Source organism: Meriones unguiculatus, chromosome 3 (assembly GCF_030254825.1).
Source record: "Meriones unguiculatus strain TT.TT164.6M chromosome 3, Bangor_MerUng_6.1, whole genome shotgun sequence".
In the NCBI taxonomy this organism is placed as follows: domain Eukaryota; kingdom Metazoa; phylum Chordata; class Mammalia; order Rodentia; family Muridae; genus Meriones; species Meriones unguiculatus.
Window position 1 is genome coordinate 70,257,137 of NC_083351.1, and position 14,802 is coordinate 70,271,938.

General features: G+C 48.9%; 1 protein-coding gene across 1 annotated transcript; it reads left to right on the forward strand.

Moving 5' to 3' along the window:
* Positions 1-263: 263 nt before the first annotated feature.
* Positions 264-14,452, forward strand: Klrg2 (killer cell lectin like receptor G2). Its single transcript, XM_021632114.2, has 5 exons — positions 264-1,051; positions 8,316-8,417; positions 8,805-8,950; positions 12,941-13,044; positions 13,421-14,452. The coding sequence occupies exons 1-5, from the start codon at positions 286-288 to the stop codon at positions 13,539-13,541; spliced, it is 1,239 nt and encodes a 412-aa protein (XP_021487789.1). The 5' UTR covers positions 264-285; the 3' UTR covers positions 13,542-14,452.
* Positions 14,453-14,802: the final 350 nt, after the last annotated feature.

A 14,802-nucleotide genomic window follows, 5' to 3' on the forward strand; every position in this document is an offset into this window, starting at 1 on the left:
GCACAGAGCCAGCGGGGGGGGGGGGGGGTGCGGAGGAATGGGTGGGGCTCGGGATGACGAAGAGGAATCTGCAGGCCAGGTTCCAGGTGCCGCCTTTAGAGCCACCGCCCTTTGGGTGACTCGCTCAGCGGGGCCGTCCCCGCAACTTCGCCGGGGAAGAAGGGGGCGTGGCTAATCCATAGCCACGGCCAATCACAGAGGGGTCCTCTAGTGAAGGATGTAGTTGGCAACTTCAGAAGGGACCCAAGCTCGGCGGCGGCGAGTCTCGGGGTCTCTGCGCGCGCGATGGAGGGAACCGGGGAAGGCTCTGGAGGAGGCCAGGCCGAGGTCCGGACCCCGGAGGAGTCCTTGGAAAGGACGGAAGTGGAGCAGCCTCAGGTCCCCGCGAAGGCGCCACAACCCGGGCTTCCCAACGGCAGCCCGAGCCCGGAGAGGGCCGGCGGGGAGGCGTCGGGCGCGGAGCTGCAGGAGCCCTCGGAGGAGAAGCCTCAGCCCCCCGCCCTGCCCGGTTCCCCGCGCGCGCCTCCGCTCAGCCTGGGCTACGGCGCCTTCCGTCGCCTGGGCTCCTGCAGCCGCGAGCTGCCGCCGCCGAGCCCCTCGTGGGCCGAGCAGCCCCGGGACGGCGAGGCCGAGCTGCAACCCTGGGCGGCGTCGGGGGAGCCGGGGCCCTGGGCGCCCGTGGAGCTGCAGGTGGACGTGCGCGTGAAGCCCGTGGGTGCGCCTGGGGCTAGTCGCGCGCCCTCGCCGGCGCCCTCCACGCGCTTCCTCACCGTGCCCGTGCCGGAGTCGCCCGCCTTCGCCCGCCGCTCGGCCCCCGCGTCCCAGCGGCTGCCGCGCGCCCCGTCACCGGGCTCCACGTGGGGCCGAGGCTCGCCGCTTGCCGCGACTGAGCGGGTCGGGCCGGCTGAGGCTTGCACGGTCTCCCCGGGCTCGCCCGCCTGCCGCTGCCGCTGCCGCTGCCAGGAGCCGGGGCTGACCAAAGAAGACACCGCGCTGCTGCAGCGCGCAGGAATGGACAGCAAGAAACTGCCGCGGGCCATCAGGCTCATCGGTGAGTGCTCGGCAGCGCCCGCGCCCGTCCCTGAGTTAGACTAACCAGGAGTCCATCTGGCTGGCCAAGCCCGTCCTGCTTCTCTGTCTCAGAACTGATAAGAACCAAACCAGGATCCTGCCCCTCCCCCCGGGGACTTGTCTTTCCTTCTCCGTGAGCGCAGCGGGTTGGAGAGGTAGAGGTGGAAAGAGCTCTGAAAGAAGGGAAGTGATTCAGAATCACGGACAGTGACGGCCTTGGTGCAAGCCCCAGGACCGGGCTCCTTTCTCTCCGCCCGAGGGTGGTCACCTGTCGGTGCACACCGAGCTGGCCCCCAGCCAGGCGACTGGGGCGTGCGTGCGTGCGTGTGTTTTCCTTTGCTGGAGACATAGAGGCGAGTGTAGCCCCGCAGACTAACTACCCCGTGTTAGTTCACTTTCTGCTGCTGTGGTAAAACCCTGGCCTAAACTAACTTGGAGAGGGAAGGAGTTATTTGGCTTACAGGTTGCAGTTTACCGTCAGGGGAGCCGAAGCAAAACCACAGAGGGAAGGCTGCTTACTGGCTGGCTGCTCAGCTTGCTTTCTCCTGCGCCCCTGCCCCCATCGCCGCGCCCCGTGGTAATGAAGAAAATGCCCTGCAGACTTGTCTGCAGTCTGTACTTGTCAATCCGATGGATGTATTTTCTCGAGGTTACCCAGGGGCTCCGAGACGTAAAGCACTAGAAACGTGTAATTCTGTGGGCAGTGCTCAGCAGGGTAGGGTGAGTTCACCGTTGCCGGTGTTAAATTCCCCGCACAGGTGAAGTCTCCAGCTGACACAGGCTCCCTAGTCCAAGGTGGTGCTATCTCACCGAGGCTCCAGGCCAGACCCGCTTACCTCACCTTAGTGCTAGATCCTCTGCTGTCAATTCCAGCGGTAACAGGGTGGAGCCTTCTGCTCGCGCTCTTTGCCTCCCGCCTCATGGTTAAAGACCCTCATGTCCTGGGCCCAGGAGAGCCTCCATTTTGCGGGCCAACTGACCAGCAGTCTCACCTCTATCTGAACCTTAATTCCTCTTTGCCAAATGGCCTAGTGTGTTTATTGGTTCTAGGGATAATGACACAGACATCTTTAGTGAGATGTTATAGCTTTTTATCAATTTTTTTGTATTTATTTTAAATTTTATGTGTATGCGTATCTGCTTGTTTGTCTGTGTACCTTATGCTTCAGGTGCCTGCAGAGGCCAGAAGAGGGTGTCAGATCCCCGGGACTGGGATTAAAGGCAGTTGTACTCTTGGCCACTGAGCCGTCTCAGTGCTGAAGTGACATTGTTGGATTTGTTCTAGAAGTTCAGCGTTGACAGTCCAGTGGAGGAAAGCTGCGGCAGACAGGAGTAATGGCAGAAGACAGGGCTCAGAGGCAGACTCAGCGGGCGGGTACAGCTAAGCTAGCAGAAGGATGGAGATTTCTCCCATGATTCTGAGGGGTAACTGGATGGTGGACCTTTCACTCTTCCGCAAAGAAAAACATGGGAAGAGATGGAGAAGTAAATAAGAAGGTGTACGGTATAGTGAGAATTTTGGGGTTTGGTTTCTTAAAAAAGAAACAGAAATATTATAAGAATATGTTTTTGTTTTAATCCCAGGAATGGGGGATATGAAGCTGCCTCGCAGCAGCTGACTCTGATTTGCCTCGTGCTCTGGTTGGGGTGTGATTTTGCCAGGCTGCAGATAGTTCCTATGATTGTGTGACATTTGGATAATGGGAGCTTTTTAGGAGGTCTGTCTGTAAATACTTGGGCCCGGAGAGGTGGGTTGGGCTGGCTGTTGGTGGTTGCAGTATATGAAGTCATGCACAAAAAGAAAAGAAACTAAATTCTGCCCCACCCCCTCCATCAAGGAACCCAGAGCCCCTAATCAGCAGGAAGTAGCCTAATGATAACTTTCTGACCCCTGATTTTATTCAGGGATTGCTTTCCTTCTCTATCCTTTCCCCCTTCTTATCTAGTGTTAGGGGCTTGAAAGGGTGGAAGAAAGAAGAACCCACAAACCAAGCAGAAATAATGGCTGCAGCCTTGGTGTGCAGGATGCTGCTTGGATTAAGGAACTACACTAAGTGCTTGATCCTGGGAGATCAAGTATGTTATCGCAACAAGAGAGGCAGTCTAAATAAGACTCTGAATTGCTGGACCCCAGTCGGTAGATGCCACAGGCCAGCTACTTCTCAGTCCTGTGTGAACTTGAAAGGAGCAAGCCACTGTGGGAACAGCACTGCTTGGTCTAGTCCTTTGTTTCTTTGGGCAGGTACATTGAAGGAACTGTCTAGCTGTTAGTGAAGGTACTGAAGGCCAGGAGACATTTTAAGACAGGGTTTTGTATATGCTAGGCTGGCCTCAAACTCACTATATAGCTGAAGAATTACCTTGAACATCTGATTGTCTTGCCCCAACCTCCAAAGTGCTAGGATGTAAAAGTAACTTTTATTCTCCTGAAGTAATTGTCATCTCCAAGGCTTACTGCCCTCATCTGCTAACCTAGGCCTAGTCCTGGAAGCTTCTAGCCTCAGTACGATCTAATGTAGACCTAGAATGTTTTCAGCCTCCAAGACTTACTGCAGAATAAGCTCAGAGACCTTTCTAGTTCTTTCTGAAATCTTGCTGGTTGGTCCAACTCAGCTGTTCTAGCTCAAATACCTCAAAGGTGACTGATTCAAACTGGCTTCTCTCAGTTTCTGACTGAAATGCTCTGCTTAGCCACAAACTAACTGTAGCAATCTGTTCTAATCATTTGGCTTCTCATTCTCTGGCTCAACTGTCTCTGCTGACCTGCACTAAACTCACTCTTCCTTCAACTAACCTTTACCTTCACTGTTTGGGATTAAAGGTGTGTACCAAGGGCATGTCTGTAGTCTAGCCACAGTATTCATGTTGCTGGATTAAAATCCGTCTACACTAGGATTACAAGAATATGCCACCATACCTGACTTATGTGGTACTGAGGATGCATGTTAGGCAAGTACTTACCAAGCTGAGCTGAGAGAGGGGAAGGGAAGGCTGTAGCCCCCTGTGGTAAATGCTTCTCCCTCAGATCTTAGCTTGGACTTACCCTCTTTTACCCCCCCCAGGGCAATTTAGGGTGTCTCTGTCTCATACTATCATTTGGACTGTGCTTCATTGTCCCAGGATTCTCCACACAGGCTATGATTGCCTCCTTCTAAGTATCTCCTTGAGGGGTGGAAGGTAGAGGCATGGACTTGCCCACATCTCTGATACCTGGCACATCAGTGTCTTCTCAGACTGTCTGTCTATCTGTACAAGTCAGAACTTCTTATTCCCTGGATCCCTCTGGGGAGAAGACAGGGTGTTTAATCTTAGTGGTTGTCTTGCAATTAGCGTACCTCCTATGGAATAGGCTATGAAGGCACACCCCACCTGGCCCCAGTCCTCCATAGTCCAGGCAGTGGGGAACATTCACAAAGCAACAGCCCAAGTCAGTCTGACCGTAGTGTAGAGGCCAGGGAGGTTGCTACAATGGGGGGTGGGGTCCTTTGGAGGTGAGCCAACATTAGAATTCCAAAGATGGTTCAGATTTGGATGGGGTCTTGGGTGGTCAGGATTTTGAATCAAGAATGTTCTTGGTGCTCAGTGCAGAGGAAGACCAATGTCACCATATGGAGGGGAGCAGGGGTCTTGAGGAGGTGAACCTGTTAAGCCTGACACAGGCATAAACCCCTCCCCCCTTTTTTCTTTTGGGGACATTGTGTCCCTTAGCAGTAACTGCAGAATTAATTTCAAAGTCCATGGTTGGAGGAAGGAAGAAGACATATTAAGGGGACCCAGATCTGGTCTTGTGTTTTTACAAGATGAGTGTGTTTACAGTGTATTTGTGTTACTTTGTGGCTAAGAGATGCTTCATAAGCTTGGAGTGGTAACTCAAACCTGCAACTCCAGCTCCCAAGAAGCAAAGGACTAAGAGTTATTGGCCACCCTGGGCTACATGTTGAGACTCTGTCTTTAAAACAAAACAAAACAGGCAGGTGTGACCTGTAATCCTTACATACTGGAAGGAGTAAGAAGTTTGAAGCTAGCCTGGGTCAGAAAGCTCCAGGGCACGTGAGCTATAAAAACCTGTTTTCAAAAGGTGAAAAAGAAAATGGTGGTGTAGGGCCTTGACAAGCTCAGCAGTTTGGAACTAGCTGGGTCCCCCTACTTGGTGTGGGAGAGCTTATTCACCTACTGGGTGGTGGTTACTGTTTTTGTGCTCTGCTTTCTGAAAGTGAGAGCTAACTGCAGGCTCAGCCACAAGAGTTACATTGGCTATAGTGACTGGTGGGTTTATCTTCCTTGTCTTAGCCCAGGTTTCCAGTTCTGTTTTTATAATTTGCGAGCCTTCAGTCAGGGCTGGAACATAGCTCAGTGGTAGAGTATTTGTCTAGCATGAACAAGACCCTGGTCCAGTGCCCTGGTTGAAAAAAAAAAATCACGAACCTCAATATAAATAAATATATATATATATTTATATATATTTGGTAGTGGTGGTTTACTTTTAATGTGTATCAGTGCTTTGGCTGCATTTATGTGTATGCATCATCTTTCTGGTGCCTGCAGAGGCCAGAAGAGGGCATCTGATCCTTTGAGACAGCAGTTGTGAGTTCCCACATGGGTGCTGAAAATTCAGAGTCCTCTGGAAAGGCAGCCAACGTTCTTAATTCCTGAGCCATCTCCAGGCCCTGGACTGCCCCTGCTTTAGCCTCCTGAATTTTGGGACTACAGGTTTGCATCACCACAGCTGGCTATCTGGCTTCTTTGGCTTAACATCTTTAAGGTTTGTTCATTCTTTTAACACACTTCTGATCACTGAAGGGTTTTCTCCAATACAAATGAATGTATGTAGCATATGAGTACACACATTCTTTTTCTAAGTCAATTATTCTTGGTTCTTTGGAACTCAATATATAGACCAGCCTAGTATGGAACTGACAAGAGATCTGCCTGCCTCTGCCTCTTATGTGCTGGGATCAAAGTTGTATGTCACCATGCCTGGCTCAACTATTTTTTAAAATAAATCCTGCTGCAGGACCATTTGTTTTCCTTGCAGTCTGAAAAAACATGGGAACTGTCTTCTTCCCACCCTCGTCCTCACTCATCCCCGAGGAATGAGCGACCCCAAGGGCCCTTGCAGCCAGGTTCTAGGAGGGAGCACTCCTCTTTACTGTAACTCTGCAAGCTTCTGTGTCCCGAGAGATTTGGTTTCAGAAGGCTTAAGAGGGGTGAGCACTGAACTGTTGCACCTCTGATGACATGGTTACTGCTGCCTTTCACTCTCCATCTTCCACTGGCTTTCCGGGTGTTTTTCAGCTTGACAGGACCTAGAATCAGGCAGGGAGCTGGGCCTCTGGACAGCCTATAGGGATTACCTTGATTGTGTTAGCTGATGTGAGAAGCCCTGTCTTACTGTTCCCTGTGCTGGGATCTTGGACGGTATAAAATGAGGATGGATGCTGGGGATGGTGGTACATTTGTAATTCCAGCACTCAGGAGGCAGAGGCAGGTGGATCTCTGAGTTCAAGGCCAGCCTGGTCTACAGAGTGAATTCCAGGACAGCCAGGGTACACAGAAAAACCCTGTCTCAGAGGAAAACGTAAAAATAAAATGGGGACGGGAAACTGCACTACCAGGCATTCCTCCCTCACTGTTTCCTTGTTGTGGAAGTGATGTGACCAACTGCTTCAGGCTCCCATTGTCACTATGGGCTATACACTTGAATTGTGAGCCATCAAACCCTTTCTGCCCTAAGCTGCTTTTGTCAGTGTATTTTATCACAGAGCATTAAGACTGTGTCTTGGGCTGGGCTTGATAGCAACTTCTTTAAAAATACACTTTATTGTGGTGGATGACACGCATGTAGCATGTGTGCAGGGGCCAACTTGTAAGAGTTGATTTTCTCCTTCTACCATGTGGCAAAGGTAAACATCAGTCGTGGTGACAAGCGCTTTCATCTGTTGAGCCATGGTTACAGCCTGTAATCCCAGTTTCTCAGAAGGCTAAGGTAGGAGGATCACATGTTTGAAGCCGGATTGGGAAACACAGAAAGACCCTATTTCAAAACATAAAGATAGTTGGGTGTGGTGTTTCCTACCTTTAAACCCAGGACTTTAGAGGCAGAGGCAGGTAAATTTTTTTTTTTTTTTTTAAGTTCAAGGCCAGCCTGGTCTACACAGTGAGTTCCAGGACAGTCAGGACTACATAGAACCTTTCTCAAACAATCAATCAAACAGAAAACTCCTAAGGATGGGATAACAGAAAATAGATAGTGTGCCTGTCTCCTGTCACCCATACTCTCACTCCCTGCCCACAGCCTCCCAAATACCTGGGGCCCTGGGCCCTGGAGCCATAGACAAGGCTGCCAACAACTCACAGTTGTAGAGAACTGAGTTTGCATCTGTCTTCATTCAGTGGCCTCAAAGACCTGGAGAGGCAGCTGGGATTTTGATGAAAAACTTAACATCTAGATTAGGTCAGAACTTGACCTTGATTAACCTTGTGGAGTTACAGTCTAGCTGTAGTGAGAATTCTGGAATTTTGGTTTAAAAAACACAGATATAAGAATGTTTTTGTTTTAATCCCAGGTGTGGGGATGTGGGGCTGCTTCAGGTTGGCAGCAGCTATGACTTGCCTTGTATTTTAGCAGAGGTGTGGTTTTGCCAGCTAAGGATAGTTTGTGCAACTGTATGATGTTTTGGAACTCTGGGAACTTTTCAGAGAGGACATAAATGCAAGAATCTCGAGAGGGTTGGTTGCAGGTTGTTAGTAGTCGTGCTTAAAAAAAGAAACAAGAAAAAAAATTAGATTCAAGGATCTCCCCCCCTTCTCTTTTATCCAGTGATAGGGGGTTAAACTGGAGGGGATACAGGGTGGGAAAGAGAAGAACCCACAAAGTAGAAGTCCAGCCTCTTCTCTTTCTTCTGTGGCATGTTACCCATGGTGTCCCGGCTCCTCTTGTCACCTGCTGCCTGTGGACACCTCACCCACACCTTTGGCATCTACACTCCTACTGTCTGGCACACAGGTGCACTGCACACGGTGTGTGGCAATGGCTTATTCTGTTTTGAAGAGCCTTAATCCTCTGGTCAAGTGAGAAAGAACTAGAGTATATTCTAGCATATTTCTCCTAAATAAAAAGTTCTAATCTAACCTGGGTGTTTTGCCTGGGTATCCTGATCCAAGGTGGCTGCAGAGCTGGTATGGGTAGGATGCGGACCAGTGTGGTTGGGGTCGTCTAACTTGCCTTTGTGTTCCGTCTCCAGGGCTGTCCCTGTACATGAAGTCCCTGCGCTGGGCTCTGGTGGTCATGGCTGTGTTGCTGGCAGTCTGCACTGTAGCCATTGTGGCACTGGCCTTTAGAGGTGGTACGGTATCCCATCCCTATTCTGTGTATTATTTATAGCACCTTGAGACCAGCATAAGATCAAAGGTGCAGCCTGAAGTCATAAGCCTTTTTAACAAAGACAAGAAAGCTTGACCCTTTCCTCCCATCAGTCATAACTTGTGACCTGACTGGTAATGAGAATACCAGTCCCCATCCAGGGGAACTCAGCATGGTGTGAAAGCTGTATAGCAAGCATTCTAGGGTGCTCTTTGCCCACCATCCTTCCCACCTGGAGTCTTGCCAGCTCCCTACCAGTAGATTCACCCCCCTCAGCCAAAGTCATGGGCAGGTTTTGTTTTTGTTTATTCAGTGTATTCATGCATAGATCCTTAAAATCTTCCCTTGACTCACAGATCTCTGCTTTCAGGAGCCAGGTGCCAGCCATGCCCTCAAGGCTGGATGTGGTTTCAGGAACACTGTTACTATCTCTCTGAAGAAGCTCAAGACTGGGAAGGAAGTCGGGCAATCTGCTCAGCCCACCATGCCACACTGCCCCTCCTGAGCCACACCCAGGTGAGAATGGCTGGCTAGGAGAGGGGATGTATCATCCCAGATCCCTGAATCTTAGTCCTGGAAGGAACCTCTAGATCAAGTCCTTCATACTATGGGAGTCACCAAGGCCCAAAGGAATAAAGTGACATGCACAGGAACCAGACATCAGGTGTCCAAGGGTTTCATTCTACGAAGACAGAGCTGGGGTGGTCCCATGTAACATGGGTTACCCAGTGAATTTTGAGCTCAGGAGCCAGGTTTGCTGGGAGACCCATGAGTCCTCCTAGGATGTGGTATAGAAAACACAGCATGGTTAGTGGTGTGCAAGTGTCAGGTACTGGCTCTAAGTGCTGGGGAACAAAGCATCTCAGCAATCACCTAGTGCCTTGTGACATTTCTTTCTTTTTTTCTCGCTTTCCTGTCTTCCTTCCTTTCTTCTTTCTTTTTCCTTTTTGACACTCTCATTATGTAGTCCTGGCTGGCCTGAAACTTTCTATGTAGACCAAACTGCCTCAGACTCACTCTACCTCCCGAGTGCTGAAATTCAAGGCATGCACCACCACACTCAGCTTAAAAGATTTATTTTTAATTGTGTGTGTGTGTTTCTGCATTTGAGTACAGGTGCACATGGAGGCTAAAGAGGTCAGATCCCCTGGATCTGGAATTACAGGTGGCTATGAACCACCTGATATAAATGCTGGGAACTAAATACAAGTCCACTGAAAGAGCAGCAAGAGAGAAGCCAGTCACCTCTCCAACCTTGTGATTCTCTTTCTATGTGTGTGTATATGTGTGTGTGTATCTGTCTGTATGTCTAAGTGAGGGTTATATTGCTGTGATAAAAAAAAAAAAACATGACCAAAGGCAACTGGAGGGGTGGGGGGAGTTTTCTCTCCTGTTAGAGCTTGTAATCCATCATCCTGGGAAGTCAGGGCAGGAGCTGATGCAGAGGCCATGGAGGAGTGCTGCTTACTGTCTTGCTCCCTATGACTTGCTTATGCTATCCAAGACCACCTGCCTGGAGTAGCACTGCTTACAATGAGCTGGGCCCTTTCACATCAGCCATTAATCAAGAAAATACGCAAGAGACTTGCTTTTTGTTGTTTTTCAAGAGAGGGTTTTAGTGTGTAAAAGGCCTGGCTGTCCTAGAATTCACAGAAAGCCACCTGCCTTTGCCTCCTGAGTGCTGAGATTAAAGGCATGCACCACATCTGGCTTACAGGCCAGTCTTATAGAGACATTTCTTCAATATTCCCTTTTCCTCTAGATGTGGTTTTACACAACTTTAATCTCAGCACTCTGGAGGCAGAGCTTGGTGGATCTCTCTGAGTCCAAAACCAGTATAGTATCTAGATTATAAATTCAGGCCAGCTAGGGCTACATAGCAAAAGCCTGTCTTAAAAACAGCAAAAAAGATACTTTCTTCCCAGATATGCCTAGGTGTGTGTCAAGCTGACAGAAACAATCAGCACAAATGACCCTTTGTCAACTTGACACACAACATCACTTATTAATTCATATTCCTTTCTTGTTCATCCCCTCAAGTGTTCGTATTAATATAACAGTGCAAAACATCCAACATTTAAAAGTCCCACAGTCTTTAAAAATTCAAATACTTTTAAAAGTTCAAAGTCTCCCAACTTTAGGATCCTATAGAATTAACAATAAGTTAAATACTTATGCCAAAAAGGAAGAACCAGGGCACAATCACAAAATCCAGCCCCTACTATGTAAATACCATAGTATCCAATGTCTAGGATTTACTCAGGGTCTGGTGTCCAAAGGGCTCAGACAGTCCCTCTTCTCTGGCTCTGCCATTCACAGCATACACATCTTGTCTCCTAGGCATAGGCCAGCTCCACTCCACAGCTGCTGCTGTCCTTGGTCATCCTATGGTACTGACATCTCCAAAATGTTGGGGTCTCCACTGCAACTGGGCTGCACCTTCACCTAGCCTCTCCTGGCCTCTCTTCGGGGACTCTGACCCTGCCATGTGTCAAGCCTCACCTCCTCTCCATGACCCCTTCAATCCTTTGGTTTCTTCTTCAGCTGAGGCAGCACATCATCAATGGCCTCTCTTCTCATGATGCCACACCTCAGTTCTCCATGCATTCAAAAGCAGCACCACCTGGGACACTCTTACCCACTACCAAGTTCGGCTGCCAGCACAAGGTAAAACCTTGTCCCCCTCTGGATCACAGCCTCTGTGAAACCCGAGGTAGATCCCTAGACTGTGTGGAGCTGGGCTCAGGTCAGCAAGTGAGCATTTGCTGCTAAGCATCATTTTAGTGCCTTCTCACACAAAGTCATCTAGTGTTACAGAAGCCTGGGCCCTGCCCGCAGAACCCCAAACACATTTAACCCACACTGACCTTGGACATGGGCAGAACAACTCCTCAGTTTTGGGGCAGAGAGAAGTATAACCATCAAATTTGGAAACTGCTTGAGAAGAAGCATTTATAAAATCTCCCTACACATAGGAACAGTGCTCTGAAACAAGTGAATCTTACAATTTCTTTATGATTTGGGTTTTATCTTGTTCTTTTTCCATATGCACACACATATATATGTTTGTTTGAGTTACTGTTCTATCGCTGTGAAAAGACATCATGACCATGGCAACTCTTATGTGAAAGAAAGCATTTAAATGGGGACTTGCTCAGTTTTAGAGGCTTAGTCCATGATCATGGTGGGAAGCAGACAGGTGTGGCACTCTAGCAGTAGCTGACAGCATCACATCCTGATCCATAGGCAGAAGGCAGAGACACTGGTCCTGGCATGGGCTTTTTCTTAAATTTACCTTTATTTTTTATTTTGCCTGCATGTCTATGTGAGAGTGTCAGATCTTGGACTTAACAACAGTTGTGAGCTGCCAAGTGGGTGCTGGGATTCCTCTAGAAGAGCAGTCAGTGCTCTTAACCTTTGAGCCATCTCTCCAGCCCCTGGCATGGGCTTTTGAAACCTCAAATTTCATTTCCAGCAGTAACACCTCCAAGGAAAGACACACCTCTTCCACCTAGGCTGCACTTCCTAATCCTTCCCGAACATTCATCAGCTGGGGACTAAGCAGTCAAATATATGCAGTTATGGGGCCACTCTCATCCAAACCACCAGTTATTTAGTCTTTTACTTATTTATTTTTTTAAAGTAGTATGAAGTGGGTTTTCTGGATACTCCTGTAATTCCTAGTTCTCAGATGATGGAGAAAGTGGACTCAAGGCCAGCCTGGATGCAGTGACATACACCTCTAATCCCAGTACTCTGGAGGCAGACAGGAAGTTCCAGGCAAGGCTACACTGTGAGAGACTCTTTCAAAAGTAAATGAGAATAATCAGGGACAAGTATTCAGAAGAAAAATTTTCTTTGTCAGCTCTTTTAACTCCTTTTGGTTTCTGTTAACTCCTTACATCAGCATTCATGCACACGTTTTGTTTCTTCTTGCTAAGGTCATGGCACAGTTTTAGTGATAATTAGGGGAGGGGGAAACATACATGCAAATACTACGTGTGTGTGGAGGTTGGATGACAGTTTTGAGGCGTTCTCTGCTTCTACCATGTGTGTCTCGGGGATTGAACTTGGCTCATCAAGCTTGACAGCAAGCCCTTTTACCCACTGAGCCATCTCCAAGTCACATTCTGGCTTTAATACTATGGAACCAATGCAGGATAATTTTGCTCCTGTAGGGGACTGCCCCATGCCTCCCCCACACCTTAATCAATCCCTGGCCCCATGTACCAGCATCTTGGGAGCCTAACTTGGCCCAGGCCTCTTCCTCGCCTCTGAGCTTCTATAGTCTCTTGTGTGGTTACTGCCACATTCTCTTGAGGGTTGAGATGTGATCACTTTTGTTTTTGGTCCCCAAGACAAAGCATAGTGACAGGGTGTTGTGCAAGATCTTTGAGCTGATTCCTTCCTGGAGGAGTATGCCGGAATCCCACAGAAGCCTCAGGGGAAATGGATGCCCTAGAGAGCCAGGATGGGCAGAGTTAACTGTCTGCTTTTCCCCCTCAGGACTTCCTAAGAAAATACCAGGTCACCAAGGGCTTCTGGGTGGGGGCCCTACGAGGCCCCGAAGGCTGGCACTGGACCAATGGGGTCCCCTTGCCATCCCAACTGTGAGTAACTGGGTTCCCTCCCCCTGTTGGGCTACAGCCTCCTTTTGCCCCACCCAACTGTCAGTACCAATGAAGACCCATTCCACAGGAAGCCAAGGGTATTAGCACTGGCTTACCTTTCACTGCAACCCTGTTGTGTGTCCCCAATACATTCACCCGGGCAGAACTGACATGGCTGCTTTTCAGAAACAAGGTCTGTGGCTTAAGAATTCGGTGGTTCCGCCATGTAGCTGACTAGTGGGAGACATCGGCAGGGCTCTCTCCGGATATTCCCTCCCTGCATGCAGTGACGGGCGCAGTCCTGGGCCTCACAGGAGATGAGGCCCAGCAACGTGATTATCTTCTCTCTTTCCACCCTCCCCTCCTGCCACTTCAGGTTCCCGGAGGACAGTGAAGACCACCCAGACTTCAGCTGTGGGGGTTTGGAAGAAGGCAGACTCGTAGCTCTGAACTGCAGCTCTCCCAGACCCTGGGTCTGTGCCAGGGGAACCAAGTGACTTAGTCTGTCTGGAGCTATATTCATTACCTTTGCTTTGGTGTGACCAAAATAGCTGACAGAAACAACTTCAAAGAGGCAAGAGGGAGCAGGCTCATGGTTTCAGAGGGTCACACCGGGCAGTTACCCAGTCCACAGCAGCGCAGGGAGCTCTGGAGCCAGGGGTGGGAGCAACCTGCAAAAGCCTGCCACCACTGACATAACTCCACAAACCAGGATCTTTGCAAAACTCCAAAAACTCTTCTGAGATCCCAAGCAAACTTTTTAGCTGTGAGCCTCAAGTGACATACTTCTAATATGCCAAGACACAGAATAAAATTACCATTCCAAGAAAGTAGAATGGCAAACTACGCAGGAAAGATTAGACTAATGCAAGACTGAAATTCATCAGAGCAGAACAACAGAAGAAGGGGACAAACTATTCCGAGTTGTGATCATCTGCAGCTTTTGAGCTATTGATCTGCAATAAAATGCTGCCAATATTGCCTAAAACGTTGTTCCTTATACTCCTGGATGGATCAAGCAATCCTGTGAGACTGGCTGCATCCCTAGGGTGACCCACAAGCCCAAAGTGGCCTTGCTCCACTAACCATTCAGTGCTGCCTCCTGGCTGGAGGTAGAGGATTGTCTTAGTGCTCTCAGTCACGCCCCTCTTCAGGGAATGTTACCTCCAAGAAGTACCCCCAAAGTCGTCTCCAGGTCTTACCTCAGAAGTTACCCAGCATATCATGTGCCACATTACGTTGACAAACACATTAGGGCCATGGAGAAGAATTGTCGGCCACGTACACTACCCAAGTAGCTTTTATTCACTAGATTTATCATCTCAGAGACTTACTGCCTCCCTCTGCTAACCTAGGCCTAGTATTAAAAGCTTTAGCCGCTGTACAATCTAATCTAGGCCAAGAATATTCATAGCCTCTAAGACTTAATGCTGAGTAAACTCACCTTTTTTAGCTCTTTCTAAACTCTGTCTTGCTGGGTCAACTCAGTTGTTTAGCTTAAAACTCCTCTCCAGGCTGACTGATTCAATCTGATTTCTCTCTGCCTCTGACTGAATTGCCCTGCTTGGCCACATACTAACTTTGGCAATATGTTCTAATCTTCTGGCTCCTGCTCATTCCCTGGCATGTTGTGTCTTCACCTATGTCTAGCTTGTTCTTTCTTCAACCTCTCTGTAAAATTCTGCTAAAAACTGCATCTCAACTTCCTGACTCAAACGGCCTGAATAGAACTAAAATTCAGAGATCTGCTTGACTGTC